This window comes from Glandiceps talaboti, chromosome 6 (genome assembly GCF_964340395.1).
Source record: "Glandiceps talaboti chromosome 6, keGlaTala1.1, whole genome shotgun sequence".
Lineage (NCBI taxonomy): Eukaryota > Metazoa > Hemichordata > Enteropneusta > Spengelidae > Glandiceps > Glandiceps talaboti.
The window spans coordinates 18,262,652-18,277,260 of NC_135554.1; the positions used below are offsets into that span (position 1 = coordinate 18,262,652).

General features: G+C 33.3%; 1 protein-coding gene across 1 annotated transcript in view; it reads right to left on the reverse strand.

Annotated features, from left to right (window-relative positions):
* The window catches only part of LOC144437071 (PHD finger protein 24-like), a 46,189-nt gene that overhangs the window by 11,756 nt on the left and 19,824 nt on the right, over positions 1–14,609 (reverse strand). The window contains 2 exon segments of the mRNA XM_078125941.1: positions 458–536; positions 2,463–2,648. Of these exon segments, the coding sequence (XP_077982067.1) occupies positions 458–536; positions 2,463–2,648 (265 nt within the window).

The following is a 14,609-nucleotide window of genomic DNA, read 5'->3' on the forward strand; positions in this document are numbered from 1 at the left end:
TTATGTTACAACCAAATTCAACAGCTTGCATTTGCTTTATGTTACTACCAAAGTCAACAGCTTAAATTGATGAATATTTAATGAAACTGAAGCAATCGACCCCTGGACCAAAAAACCAAAAAAGTATTGTGAACTTGCATCAGTTCATTCAAATTTGGACAGACTCTCTTCATCAGTCACAGCTAATATATTAGACCAGAATTCTTACATTTGTGTACTCATATTTTGAGGTAATATAAAGTTTAAAAAGTTATTGTTAGGGGATAGGGGACTCACTGGGACCCCTGGACTAAGAGATACTAATGGTTGATCACATCGTAAATTTAATTTCCAGGAGTGAATAACTATTCTTCAGGACTTCATGAATGATTAAGAGCTTTATTGCACATACCATATATCAAAAACGATGTGTTTGTGGTGATCTACAATAGTACATGTTATGATATAAATTTCTTACCTGAATCAACATCACATTTTTCGAATGCATCCATAAGTTCAAACATTTCATCATCTCGGAGCAAAGAGTTCAAGTTTTCCTGTAATCAAAACATGTAAAGTACAATTGATAACGAAATTATGGTCAAAAGAAATTTAACAGTAAAAGTACATCTAAACAATTATCAATTTCAAGGCCTGAAATAAAATTTCAATAATTCAGAGCCTGTGAAGCCACACATACAAACTACAACTTTACAAAATATTCAATCCTTCTAAAGATTTGTTATACATTGTAGAAATCACAAACATTAGCACAACTGGACAGGAATACAATGTATATACACAATACTTTAGAAATTTGATCACCTTAAGGTTTACTTTAAATATACATATGTAAGAACACATACCGTGTTACAGATCACACTACGAATTGTTGTTATTAAAGAGTATGAAAATAGGTTGCCAAAGTGTCTGTCTATTTGCTTATGAATTATGGAATTTGTATAAGTGATTGAGGATCCACAATACGTGTTCAAAAATGTAAAATACATTTTGTGAAAAATTACCAGAAATCCTTAATATGTATATATCGATTTTTTTCTCAATCTGTTCAAATGAAATATGTGCTCATGTACATCAGATGTGCTGCAGAATGCCCCTCAAAAAATATTAAATAATTCTTCTAGTGTCATACACTTTAAGATCATATTGTTGAATACTACTTTCAAGGGATTTTATTTTCATCAAAAAAAAGAGCCTCAGAAATTTACAACTATTCATATAGTAATACTTCCAATGAATCGAGACTCTGGGTACAACTGGTAACTGTGAGTAAAAAAGTACTTTTCACTGGGATTTTCTTTTACCACATGAGCAAACATACAGAAAATACATCAGCAAATGAAAAAAATTAATATATCAGTCAGTTACATTTGTAAAATGCATGGACAGTTTCTGTAATATTGAGTTAGAAAAACTACAGAATAACCTTAGGTCAAAACATATATTGTTAAGACCTAAAGCAGTCAATAGACACATAAATGAAGATAAAAGCACTCGCCCAAATGAGAGCTTTTTATTGATTAAAGCAATAAATAGTCTTTTATGTACATTATTATAGTTGTTATATACATGACAACCTTCTGACTTTCATGTACAGTTCAGTGAACCAATAACTTGAGTCACAACAAGATTTACTATCTGAGCGAAAAGGTATTATTAATTCTGTAGACTTTATCACCCTGTTAGTTTTGATAACATAGTAGTAACAGCAAAGGATGAGATTTATCACAGAGCCTTAGTTGGCATATCAGTGTATGTCCATTAATTTACACCAATCAGTACAGTCTAGAAGAACTAGAAGTGGCATTACTTTAAAATGACATACAATATGACAGAACCCCATGACGTGCAAGTGCAGGTGTGGTGTACTCGAGGTATTTGCATGAGAGTGTATTCTCGGCAGCCATACATTCACAATCGAGAGTAAAATGACAGTGTAGCAGAAAACAGTTTTTAAGCATGAGTGCAAATACCCCTGAGTACCCACATACTGTCACTCATGTGGCAGGGGGTTCTGTTATTACATATGTTAATCCGAAACAGTGAATTTCCATAAAATCGATACTGTGCAATCACATGCTTTTTTGTCCAATGCCTTCATTTGCATATCATGTACATGCAAGTATGCAATAATAACGGTATGCATGCTCACCAGTGCAAGTAATCTGTGGTACATAATTATCATAAAATTAAGTTATTATTAAATATCAAAATTCCAAAATAACCACTCATCCATAAGGCCACTATAAGTGCACTGGGTTATGACCCAATACTTCCACATAGTCCTCAGAATCATTTGCTTTAATCATATGTATACTGAAGCACTTGTTCTTACATAATTTCAATGCTTAACTTTTTGGCTGTGACAGTATACATGTATTGTTATCATTGATCATGTCATCATATCCTTCAGTAAGTACTTTAATATAAACATTCTAAATCAAAGTAAATGAAAAACTCACACAATCATGGCAACTCCATCCTACTACTGTGTTTGCTCTTTCTAACATTTGAGCTCCAAAGCTGTCCTGTAGTTTGCCTATCTTTCTAAGGCACCCTTCATGATACACCTTATCACATACTCTGCATGGAAATAACTCAGTTCCTGTAAATACACCACATACTGCGCAAAGTTCATCATTTGGATCCTGAAAAATATCAAACATATTTCCATTACTGACTATGTATAAGGTGAAATCTAAGTTAAATTTCACATGGTTTTACCTGGTTATCAAGTTCCTATTTGAAAAAGTACAGGTACATTCAATTCAATTCAATACAAAAACTTTTCTGTCCATTAAATTAAAATCACATTTGCATTGTGTGAAAATCTAGATTTCACCCAAAACCTGCAATTGTACAAAAATTGCAAAATATCAATTGAAATGTCATCCATAATATTACCTACACCATTACTTTTTTAGCATCCACAATGTTCAAGTTCCCAATTTCCAACTGCAAAGACAAATACCTAAAAGCTCTTACTATAGTCAGTTAATATTCAAATTAGCTGATATAAACCTGTACTCTAAACAGAGTAATAATATGGATTGTCATATTTTCCGTCGGCATAATTTTTACAGTATCCATATTTTACATACTGATCCTGCAACACACATTTATTGATGATGAAAAACATTATATGAAATCAAGGTAATTCAAAGTTCATTGACTTTCATCTTAATACACATGAGACAAAATATACTGTCACATACAAAACAGAAAAATTGATATCACCTGGGTAGAAAACAGGAACACTACATTTGTAAAGGCCTGGTGCCAAACTACACCCACGTAGTTCAGCTAAAATTATACTTAAATTGTGATGCAAAGAATATATTCGATGAGACACACCCTGCTTCTTAAACAGTCCTATGCTGACGCTGGAAGATCTCATTTTGTAGATAAAACAAGACTGCGAAATTACTGTCAATATTCTTAAAGTTTGCGAATTTTAAAAATTTGACTAATATGGCAAAATGTGTCTTTCACCCGTGTTCTTTAAGCAGTATGTAATTGTTGACAGAAGCAGCTATGTACAGCCTTAAAATAGCTCAATTGTCAAAAAAACACAAGTCACTTTAAAAACATGTTCTAATGCAACCTTGACATGCACTGAAACCTATAGGCATATAGTAAAATGATTGAACATCTCTACATGATATCATACTCTACATGTAATATCAAGTAAATGTAATCTGGTTGCGAATCTAGTGACTTCAATATCCTGTCCACACTACATGCCATGTGACTATTTGACTACTGCATACTGAGATTTCAATAAAATGGGATCTGAACATGCCATATGATTAATTGACTACTGCACATTAAGATTTAACAATACAAACCAGCAGTATAGCTTCCCTTCTGAAATCAGAGTAATAATCAGAAGTATAAAATTTCAAGCAAAAGTAATTCCACATTGTAACTTAAGAATTTAGCCAACATATGTTATCAAACTGAACCCGTTCTTTTTCATTATTGAATGATACCTACATGTCTTTACTAGCTACAATATTAACAATGAATCATCAGATATAAATGTTAATATATTGTATCCCAGGTGCATTCATTTAAAATTCTAATAAGTAGATGACTGAACTTTTGTTTCAACTCATATCTATAAATATCACTTCAATAAAGATTTGACTGTGATATGATCAAAATTATTCTGAATCACAATATTCAATGCAAACCTTCATCAAGAATATGGCATTTGCTGACCCTTTCCCTCATAAACAAAATCTAAAATTACCTTCTATAACATTCCTGCTGTGCCACATAGGTTAATTAGCAACCTTGAAATATTGTGTACGGGTTAGTGTGACATGATTGCTCTCTTTTACAGGTTCTACATGTAGACTTAGTTTGTGACAATGCTCTCACATCATTGACAACATTGTGATCATTAGAATTACTCTCATTCATGTCAAAAATCAAATCAGAATGTTAAAAAGATACATATACATAGGACATTTACATCTTCATGTCCATAGGAAGGTATGTGGTATGTACATCCTTTAACAATGGAAATATGACATTTCTTGTAATGTTCATACAAAGGTACCATGGTATATATGTACATCTATCATAGCTTAGATGTTCTGTGCAAAGAATTTCACTTTTTATATCAACTATTTGAAGAGGACTCAGAAAGCTTCACTGCACCTACATACATGTACATGTGCATTTGGCTTTGAAGATGGAAATTTGCAGGTAGATGACATTTATGTGGATTGAGGTCAACCATTCAGACAGCACTAGATATTTATTGCAAAGACTCAATTCCACACCAAAGTTATGATGACAGTAAAATTTGAGGCAGCAATGGTGCAAAACATTGTGTTTACTGACTAGTGTAATAGCTTTGTAAGTCATGTTTATCACAATCATAAGATAGGCGGCACTATTGTAGTGAAAGTAATTCCTACAAGGCAAACTGTTACACTAGAATGGCTTCCCCATAGAGATTGGATCACACAACTAGGAATGTTGACTAGAATACAAAACATGTTACCACTTGGCTTATCTTCCTACCCGTAACTTTCACTTTTAAAGGGATGTAATGTGAATAATCGCTTACACACTGCAAAGTGCAAATGTTTCTAGTCCCTTACATGTATTACAAAATATAATAGTTTATCGTACTGAAGCATGTTGAAATGTAAACTGTTTTAACAGTTTGGGACTGAGTGTACTTCTTGGACCATGTTTTATCTATAGTGGTGAATACACACACACCACATACTAGTATGCGTATACTATATTAACTATTAGACTGAAATTAATTAATGGAAGACAACTGGGCACTGATTTCATAAAGTGTGTGACATAAGCATTCTTTGAGCAGTATAAATTACTTCTGTCTTTAAATTTATGTGACATTTTAGTATCATAATTCTTGTATAAAGTAGCAATATGTGAGTTTATAAACACTGCCCTTCCCTGAGACTAGCTGCTGCTGTAAAACAAGTTCAATCACTTTGAACTGTAATAATTAAACAATGTCAAACCATTACCAATGATACAATGTACTACATGATAGATCAATGACAGTGAAAGGTGCAATTATTTCCAAATAAAATGAAAATAACCAGAGAGAATTTCATGCTATGACAGAAACCCATGATGTGACGATGAGTACAAGTGTGGCCATTATAAATGCCCTCGCTATTTAACAGCAAATCTGCACTATATACGATGAATTATGGTGTTTCGTATAGTCATACTTTCACTAGCATAGCAAGCACAACCAAACTAGCTGCTCTCGTGCATCATGAGGTTCTGTAAATATGTTTATAGAAAACAGAACAATTTCACAAAAAACACTTGCGTTCACTTAATTTCATGTTCACCCTTATTTGCAAGAATGTATATAACAACTGATAGTTGACAAATACAACCAGTTACTCCATAACGTTTTGCTGGCTACCTTTTCATTATATTGTTTAAAATCCTGCAGATTTCCATTCTTAATTATTACCTGTTCAAGCATGTCTGAGTTATGGCTTTAGACAGGGAAAATTTGCAAACAAAATGGCTGCTAGGCGGCCATATTGGATCGTATCATGAAACAAATTGACATGCATATGTATGCCATTGTATGTTACGCCTGTACCAAGTTTGAAAAAAAATTGGTCCAGGCATCTCCAAGAAATGGCTGCAGACAGACGGACGGACTGACGGACGGACAGACGCACACACGGATAGGCGGAACCCAATCCATAAGTCCCCGTCCCGGACTTCATCCGGCGGGGACTAATAACCACACATTCACTGTATATTCACAAAGGTAAGTTGCAATTTGTTTTGTTTGAAACAAGCAAATAGGGCTGAAAGCCTCCACCTAAACCATTATCAGAGGTATGTGTTATGCTCCATTAGTTTCTAAGAACCTTAATTCTAATTATTTTACACAAAATTACAATCAGTGCCAAGAGCTAATTACACATAAAAATATCCATTTCCATATTTTTCCATCCTTGTGGAAAAATACACATACCTTTTTGGGGCTGCATGTTTAGATAATTTGATGTACATAAGAAATTATGTTAAATAGGTCTATGTGATATATATACAAATACAATTAATACATGAAGCACTTGTGGATTTAATTCTGTAAATTGCTCCTGTGACAGCAGGTGGGCAAGATGATACTTCAGTTTAAGTAACAACAGAAACAGTCTGTAACTTTTATGAGAAATAATATAGAACTATGTGGATTAAGAATTATAACATTTTACAAGTACATGCATACAACCTCACAATTAGCACATAGCAATTACCTTACTTCAGGTGTATTTCAAATATTCGAATCATTTATGTCTGGTTGTAAATACATGCAAATGGAACAATTATTGATTAATTCATTAGTTCTCATGTGCACTGCTATCACTGTGTGCAAAGAAAATATAATATCTATTGAAGTGGTTGACAAATTTTTAAATGACAAAGAGTCAATTTCCTGCTAATTATATAGCAAGCACATTATTAAGAGGTGTTTTATGGTTTGCATATTTATGGGTGGTAATTTGCAACATTAAGTTGACAGGCAGTTATTTGTAATCTGAACAATCTCTTTGTGGGAGGTAGTTTACAATACACTCCACTTAAGGGTCATTATTAGCAACTGGGAGAGTAACTGTTACCTGTCCTCTTTAATCATACCACAGTACTGAAGCACTTAGACACAGTTGAGTTTTAAATGATCTGGATTAGTAGGCAATTCCCACTTGAAAGACCTTCGTTAATAATTTCCACCCACTTAGAAATACCTGCCAAACTGGGCTAATATGCTGCATTTACTGGATTTACCATATGAGATCTCTAATTTAAAGTTAGCAGTAAGTATGTATTTCTGTCCCTGCTGTTTGTTCAAAGAGCAATTAGAACCCACAACAACAGACATGACTGGTAATGACAGCATACTGGATTATCATAGCCAAAGGGAAGTCGTTCTAATTGGAAAAGCTGGGAGTCTCTAGAATACAGTTCACAATCAAAATGATTAGTAGAATGCACCAATTGACCTGTACAGAGTTTTGCAGGTCTGGATGTTGATTATACACATGATAAATTATACAAACACAAAACCTTTTGACCTGAGGAAACTATGCTACATGTAGTTCCATATCAAGCCTCACATAGCTGCAAGCATTCAAGACTCTGACCAAAAATTTATTTGCAAGACAAATTTGAGACTCAGCTTTCACTGAATAGAAATTCCCAGGTATCTGAATTTAACTGAGTGCTCTGATCAGATCTTGAGACACTATAAAAGATATTGGCACACCATGCACCATTCACGGTTATACTTTACATTCTATCAAGAAACGTGATGTCTCAAAAGGTAACTAGATACTCTCATATACAGTCATGACAAAGTCAGTAACAATGAAGTGACGAGTAAGGCCTAACAAAGACAATTGTGTGGTTCCGATTACACTCAATTTTAAGAATAGGTGGTGTATATTAGGCTATTTTTTATACTATTTCTTCTTTTATATCTATATTTTTTTATATGTGAGTGTCTAGTTAAGGTAGTTATGTTTTCTGCTGCTTTCAAAATGGTCTCTGGGTTTAATATTGGTTTCTTCCCATCAGATATACAGCCATTACAGATTGGAACAGTTTTATAATGTCTTTTTAAATTGATGTCAGTTTTTGCATCCACTATTTCTTGCGAGACGTCACAATTTTCATGATTTTATTATTTTTTTCTCAAATTCAAAAAAAAAGTCAGCGGTGAAAAACTAGGTGGGGTTGGGTAATTGGAACCGAACCATTTTTTTTGTTAGGCCCATTAAACACAAGTTCAGCACAAAAGATGATCTTCTAAAATAATTCAAAATATAAGGTGAAGATTATTGTGGAATATATTTTAGGGAAGTTGGACATTTATGTGTATGTGATAAGCATGTACATGCAATTGTTTCGTGTAGACTGTCTACAGTGTGAGTGAATGTGTGTCTGTTTATAATATACTGTTAAGGAGCGTGGGGGCTAAAGTGCACATGATTTGAAATTTGTACATCATATTTAAAGAAAGTATTTTGAAACAAATTATCAACCCTCTCTGAGGGTATGCAGTTATGTAAGACATTCCCTAAAAAACCTTACAGTTCACAAAAATAGAACTAGTACATATTGAGATTAGTGGATTACATCCATGCAATCAAAGTGTACATGGATAAACATTGTACCATGTGATTTATTTACGACCTTGTCAGGTAATCTTGAGATTTAAGAAATGAATTCAGCCTCTAGCACAGACAGGCTAATGCAATGAACTAATTCGCTGAAAATTTCACCATAGATATTTCATCCTATCTTTAATATACATCAAATTTTATCTATCTTGATTGTGGCACTATCTTGAATTTCTTCCCAGAACATATAATATCATTATTTCATGACTCATATAGAACATTTATACCACTGCTGAAGGAACTAAATGTTACATGAGGGTAAATGTATTATACTATACACAAGTCAGGTTGAAAACGTTCAAACAAAAAATATACCATTGGGTTTTTTGTACTCTCGGTCTCTTGTCACTCTATGTTACTATAAGTTACTCGCTTCTAAGACATTGCTTCTTCAATACTCGAAATATAAGTTAAAACATACCAAATCATCACAGTCTTCCCAATTTTCCATAAACTATGCTTGGGTAGGTATAATTATGACCCAAGGTTTTTGTCAGTAATGTTCTATCAACTCACATTGCCCAAAGGCTCCTTGGGTCACTCATATTTTCCTTGGCTGAACGAAGATAAATATTGGGGAATAACCATCTAAATAATTATCCTGTGTCAATATGCCATAAAGCTTGCTGAAAGGTGTGAAAACAGAATTTTGATCTAATGTAGATATATGGTATGCATTCAATGTGAAGTCAGAGACCCTTTTACTTTATTACTCATATTTACGATCAGGGTATAACAGCTGCATATGTTTTGGTGTGATTTCTAAATTGTGTTATTTACTTAGACAATAGTTACAGTAAATTCAATTTACAAGCTGTTATCTTGAACACTCATGTGATTATAAACCAGAATATAATTAAATTTATTCACTGTAGAATAAAGTACGACAGTTGCAGTACTGCAAAGGAGGTACTCAGATAACAGAAGAAAATCTGGTTTGGGTGTCTTAATAATTAAATAATTAAATAATTTTTAAGAAAATTCTATAAACAGTATTAAAATCATAGATCATTTGGAATTCTGATCAAGCGTGACTTTGATAATTATTCATTAGCTGAAAAAAATTTAATTTACATACAGATGAAATAAACAATTTCATATTTGATAGTCAAATATCAAGATTTTGCTAGGGATCTGTGCAGTTAACTTTCCAAGATTGTACAATATGTACAAGTCATACTCAATAGCAATATCACAAAGTGACTCTTAGAAGGCTTTCAATTTACATGCATGTACTAGTCTAAGGTTTTTAAAAAGAGGATGCATGCCAGGCAAGCAATATCATTAATGACTTGGCAAGACTTTTATCTGTCCATCATTCTCAAATTTGAGCTTTGATCGATGTATTGAATTTCCAGATATTTTAATCTCTCCATAATAGATTGTTAGTGATTTCAGGCTCAGCAGCAAATGGTTTCTCTAGATAATACTTTGCTACATTTTATATTAAACTAGTCTATTACTAGAAGCATTCATATTTTGTATGATAAAGATATAGAATTCATTCATCCGAAATTTGATAAAAATATTTCAAAAAAATAGCATTCATATAGCAATTGCAAGGAAATGAACTCAGTTTCTGAATTGAGTTAATAAAATCATTAACAGAGTTACAAGAGTCCTACTTTAGAGTTCACTTGATGGTTTCTTATTTTATGATAACATCTAACTCCTTGGGAGTGAATTTAAGCAGCAGCTGCTGGTAGTTGGAGCTGATTGTCAATGAATGATTTTCAGAAACCATTAACTGAATAATCTCTGAATCTCTAAAACACCTACTGACATCAATATACAGTATAGAATGACTTGCTTATAATTATTACATTGAACTACCAAACATTTGATCATACACAAAATAAACTTCAGAAGAGTTTTACGACATGCTTGCCATCATTTTTCTCATAAAAATATCACCTATATTGAAGCAGGCAATCAATAAATACTGTGTTGTCCCTTTACTTTGGGCAAGACCATGACAAAGTCAGCTAAACGATTTGTGATATTCAAAATAAATTCAAGTCACACAATCGACATGTTATTAAAACCATAATTAAACTATTTATATTAATGTTAATGTCAATACATACTGAAATCGTACTCTGGAGTTGTTCATAAACTTGACATTTGGTAGCATACCTGGGGTTCCTCAACATTTTAGTATACATGTATGCCTAAAAGGTCAGAAAATCTGTAAATGTATTATTCGTAAAAAAACAAGGTTGAGCAAGTGATGGTTAAGTATACATGTACGAAAATCATGAATATGCTCAGCTTGTACCCCTTTATAAAAGTAGAAAGCACTATCTGCTAAATGTATAATAAATTGTGGTATGAAAAATCAGTAAAAAATAAACACACTGTTTGGGTGTTTTTTATTCTTCATTATCTAGTTAAATCCAACAGGTGGTTGATTTAATACATTATCTATCGGCTTCAAAAATTAGCATAGTATCATATTTCATAACATCTTTTGATCAATTAGAAATAGTCCTGAAATTTCTCACTTGAAACTATATACTTTTATCCAGGTCATTCACATTATATATCACCATGGATACGCCAATGTAAAAACTGCTCATATTGCAGTTTAGCAGAAGCTGTTCATAGGTGACAGGAATATGTGAGCTTCTGGGAGCTGTAAATTGATTCTTTACTCTAGAGATATGTCCTTTCTTTAATTTCTCTTCAGAAGTCCAAAGCAGAAGTCACCAATCAGCTTATACTCAGATTCCAACATCTGTCAGTTATTAGACTTCATTTGCAGAATACAGAAATGAGCACAAGCTGGCTTCATTTTCTTCAATGACAGTGTCTCATGATTTCAGCTTATCAATCACATATTTATTACTGTTGTCAGGCAAATAGATGCCAACTATTACACACTTCCTATCTCTAATACTCTGTAAATAGTTAAAAAATTTCATCAATGTAGTCTGTTGTACTTTTTGCTTTCTACACCACTTCAGTTCCTAATTATCTCTGCTTACAAGTATCCTTTCCAAAGTGGATTAGTTGATTTTTTTTTTTTTACATTTTTTAATATCGATTAGATTAATACCCACTAGGGACTAGTACAAGAAATTTAATAATAGGAAACTCTTTCACAGTTCTGTTGATTTTAATGACCTGACTGCGTTGGCTTCCTGTAAAATTGTCATCATCATCAATCAGCAATGACGCTATTAGAAGTGGTAGCTGTCAGTGATACCAACAAATGACCATCAGATTCAATAGGATACATGTACCTTGCATTCTACCTGCATATCCTATATATGTTCACTAAACTGTATTATTAGAGCTTAAAGCAAGTCTAACAGGCTTGAAGTTGAAAAAAATTGGCCATATACAGTAATACATATGCAGCCAAACAGTTCGCACTTTCACTGTTGAGTGAACAATTTGTAAATACGCACAAGGAATATGAAGGAACCCTGTGACGTATGAGTGCAAGTGTGACGTACTCTGATGTATTTGCTTGAGTGCTTGCCATGATGTCTGAAGCTGTACATCACAAATAACCCCTGAGTACCCACATTCCCACTCATGTGTCATGGGGGGGGGGGGGGGTCTGTTATTATTACATATGTATATCTGAGACAGCAAATTTCCATAAAAATCATACTGTGCGATCATGTACAATGAAAGGTCATGTGTTAATTTGCATATCATTTACATACAGGTATACTGTACAATAATGTTTTCGGTATATTGCACTGCAATACAAATACTAATAGTATGTGTACACACGGGTGTAAGTAATCTCTGGTACACAATGTAATAACTTAAAGTATGCTTTAATTGACACACTTGCATCTTTAATAATAACATTTCAATGTGAACAGTTGAAAATACCCATGTATAGATATAAACTGCTTATAAATAAACACTCACTTTCACTCACATGTTCAAAAACTGATGACCGCATTTATTATTTAATAATTGACATTTCACTTTCAGTGTGGACAGTTTCGAAAAACCTGATGCAGGTGATTTGCCAGCAGGATGTTTGAAGGATTTCCTGACATTTTACATTTCATTTTAGTACTCCATACCTTACATTTTAACATGGTGCATAATGCAATATTGAATACATGTGATTTCCATGATAAAACCTCAATGACTCTACTACTTTATATTGCAGACGTGTCTTGAATTATAGCAATTACAACCATTTTTAGTAGTTGCCTAGATTTTCAAACGTTGACATCAAGTGCCCGAGGTCAAGTTTTAAAAAAGGTAATTGGTAATTTGCAGACGTACAATTAGTTGATTTATCATATATATCCTATAATCACATTCTGAGTTTGCTATTATAGAGAAATAGTGAGCTATCCAGGCAAGATATACTTTTCCAAATAAGGTCATTGTATATATCAATCCACTTTCTCTTCGCTCAGCAGGAAAATATCAGTGACATGAGGGTACATGTTGTTTTGTCCTTCACATGCTTGGTCAAGACCCTTCAATTATGTCATGAGTATATCCCTCTGCATATGACTACCTTGACATACTGGTAAAAGAAAACAGATGACATGTCAGTTTAAATTTGAACTACAATTACTTCTACTTCCACATACTCTATTAAAGTGGGAGACTGTAATTATAGTGATTACTTTTCTGGACTTTTAATCATACTGAATGATACCCATACCACTATTTTCATTGTAGAAAAGAAAATATCCAGTGTAATAAATTAATCCCAGACTTTAGCATGTGAAATTATATATATGTAGGTGGGCTGGAAACACATGATTGTTTCTTTAATACATGAAGTGAGATTTCATATGTTTGAAGCCAAGTTGTAGGCGATTAAGATTGACAGCTTGTTACATGTAACATAGAAACGAATAATTATCAGCAATGTTTACAGATAGTCAGTCATTCTGTTGCCATTGACCATTTTTAGATCATGGCTGTCCCGCTTCACCATTTTTAATGTACAGACTTTAATGCTAGAATAGTTTTATACTTTGAAGCTTCTGTTTGGCAATGATGGATGACTGATGGGCACTCAAAGTTATGCATAATGCTTATAAACAGTTGCAATATCGTCTTATTATCTTTATCACATAAATACGTGCATATCTTCTACTGTGTGACGTCAAACAGGGGGTGATTTCAGAGCATATCACCCCTGTTCTACCGAACTATTTTTTCTCCGTACTGTTCTAGTGTTCCTGCCAATCCTACGCTACGATCAAGTTTATCATGTGCTTTCAAAACGTAATTGCACACATAATTTACGTTACATATATCCTTGGGTGGCATGAGTTTGATACGTAGAGGTACTTTTATTTTTATTTGATAAATTTTATTCTATCTAAGAATCGCGTTGATTATCGTAGCAACCGACAAGCTTACTTCCGGTTTTCCGTCAAGCTCAGATCTCCGAACTTACACAGCCCGAGCAAATATTATTGATTTAAAATGAAGGAACAAAAGTCGTATTCAGACAAATTCTACTTACGTTTAAACTAAATTTGATATAACATGAACATCGCAAGGTTATAACCGATAATTTTGGTTGAGAAACCATAGAACAGTACAGTATGACTGATACAGTGTGGTATTAAAGCTTGACCTCGCGACAGGTCACACGATTACGTAATTTGCATAGCCGTCGGGCGCCATTTTTAATACGCGATGAAGAATATAGTGTGATGAAATGATGCAGTATTCATAAAAAAACGATTAAAATTTTTTAGAAAATTACGGGGGAATACTTAGTTATGTGATAAATATATAATTCCATGAAATCAATGTTAGTTTTACGTCATAATGCTCCTCGTATGATTCCACGGACTACAAATTCTCACCTACCGGCTCGAATTTGTATTAGTCTGCGGAATCATACTCGGAGCATTATGGCGGAAAACTAACATTGATTTCATGGGATTATAT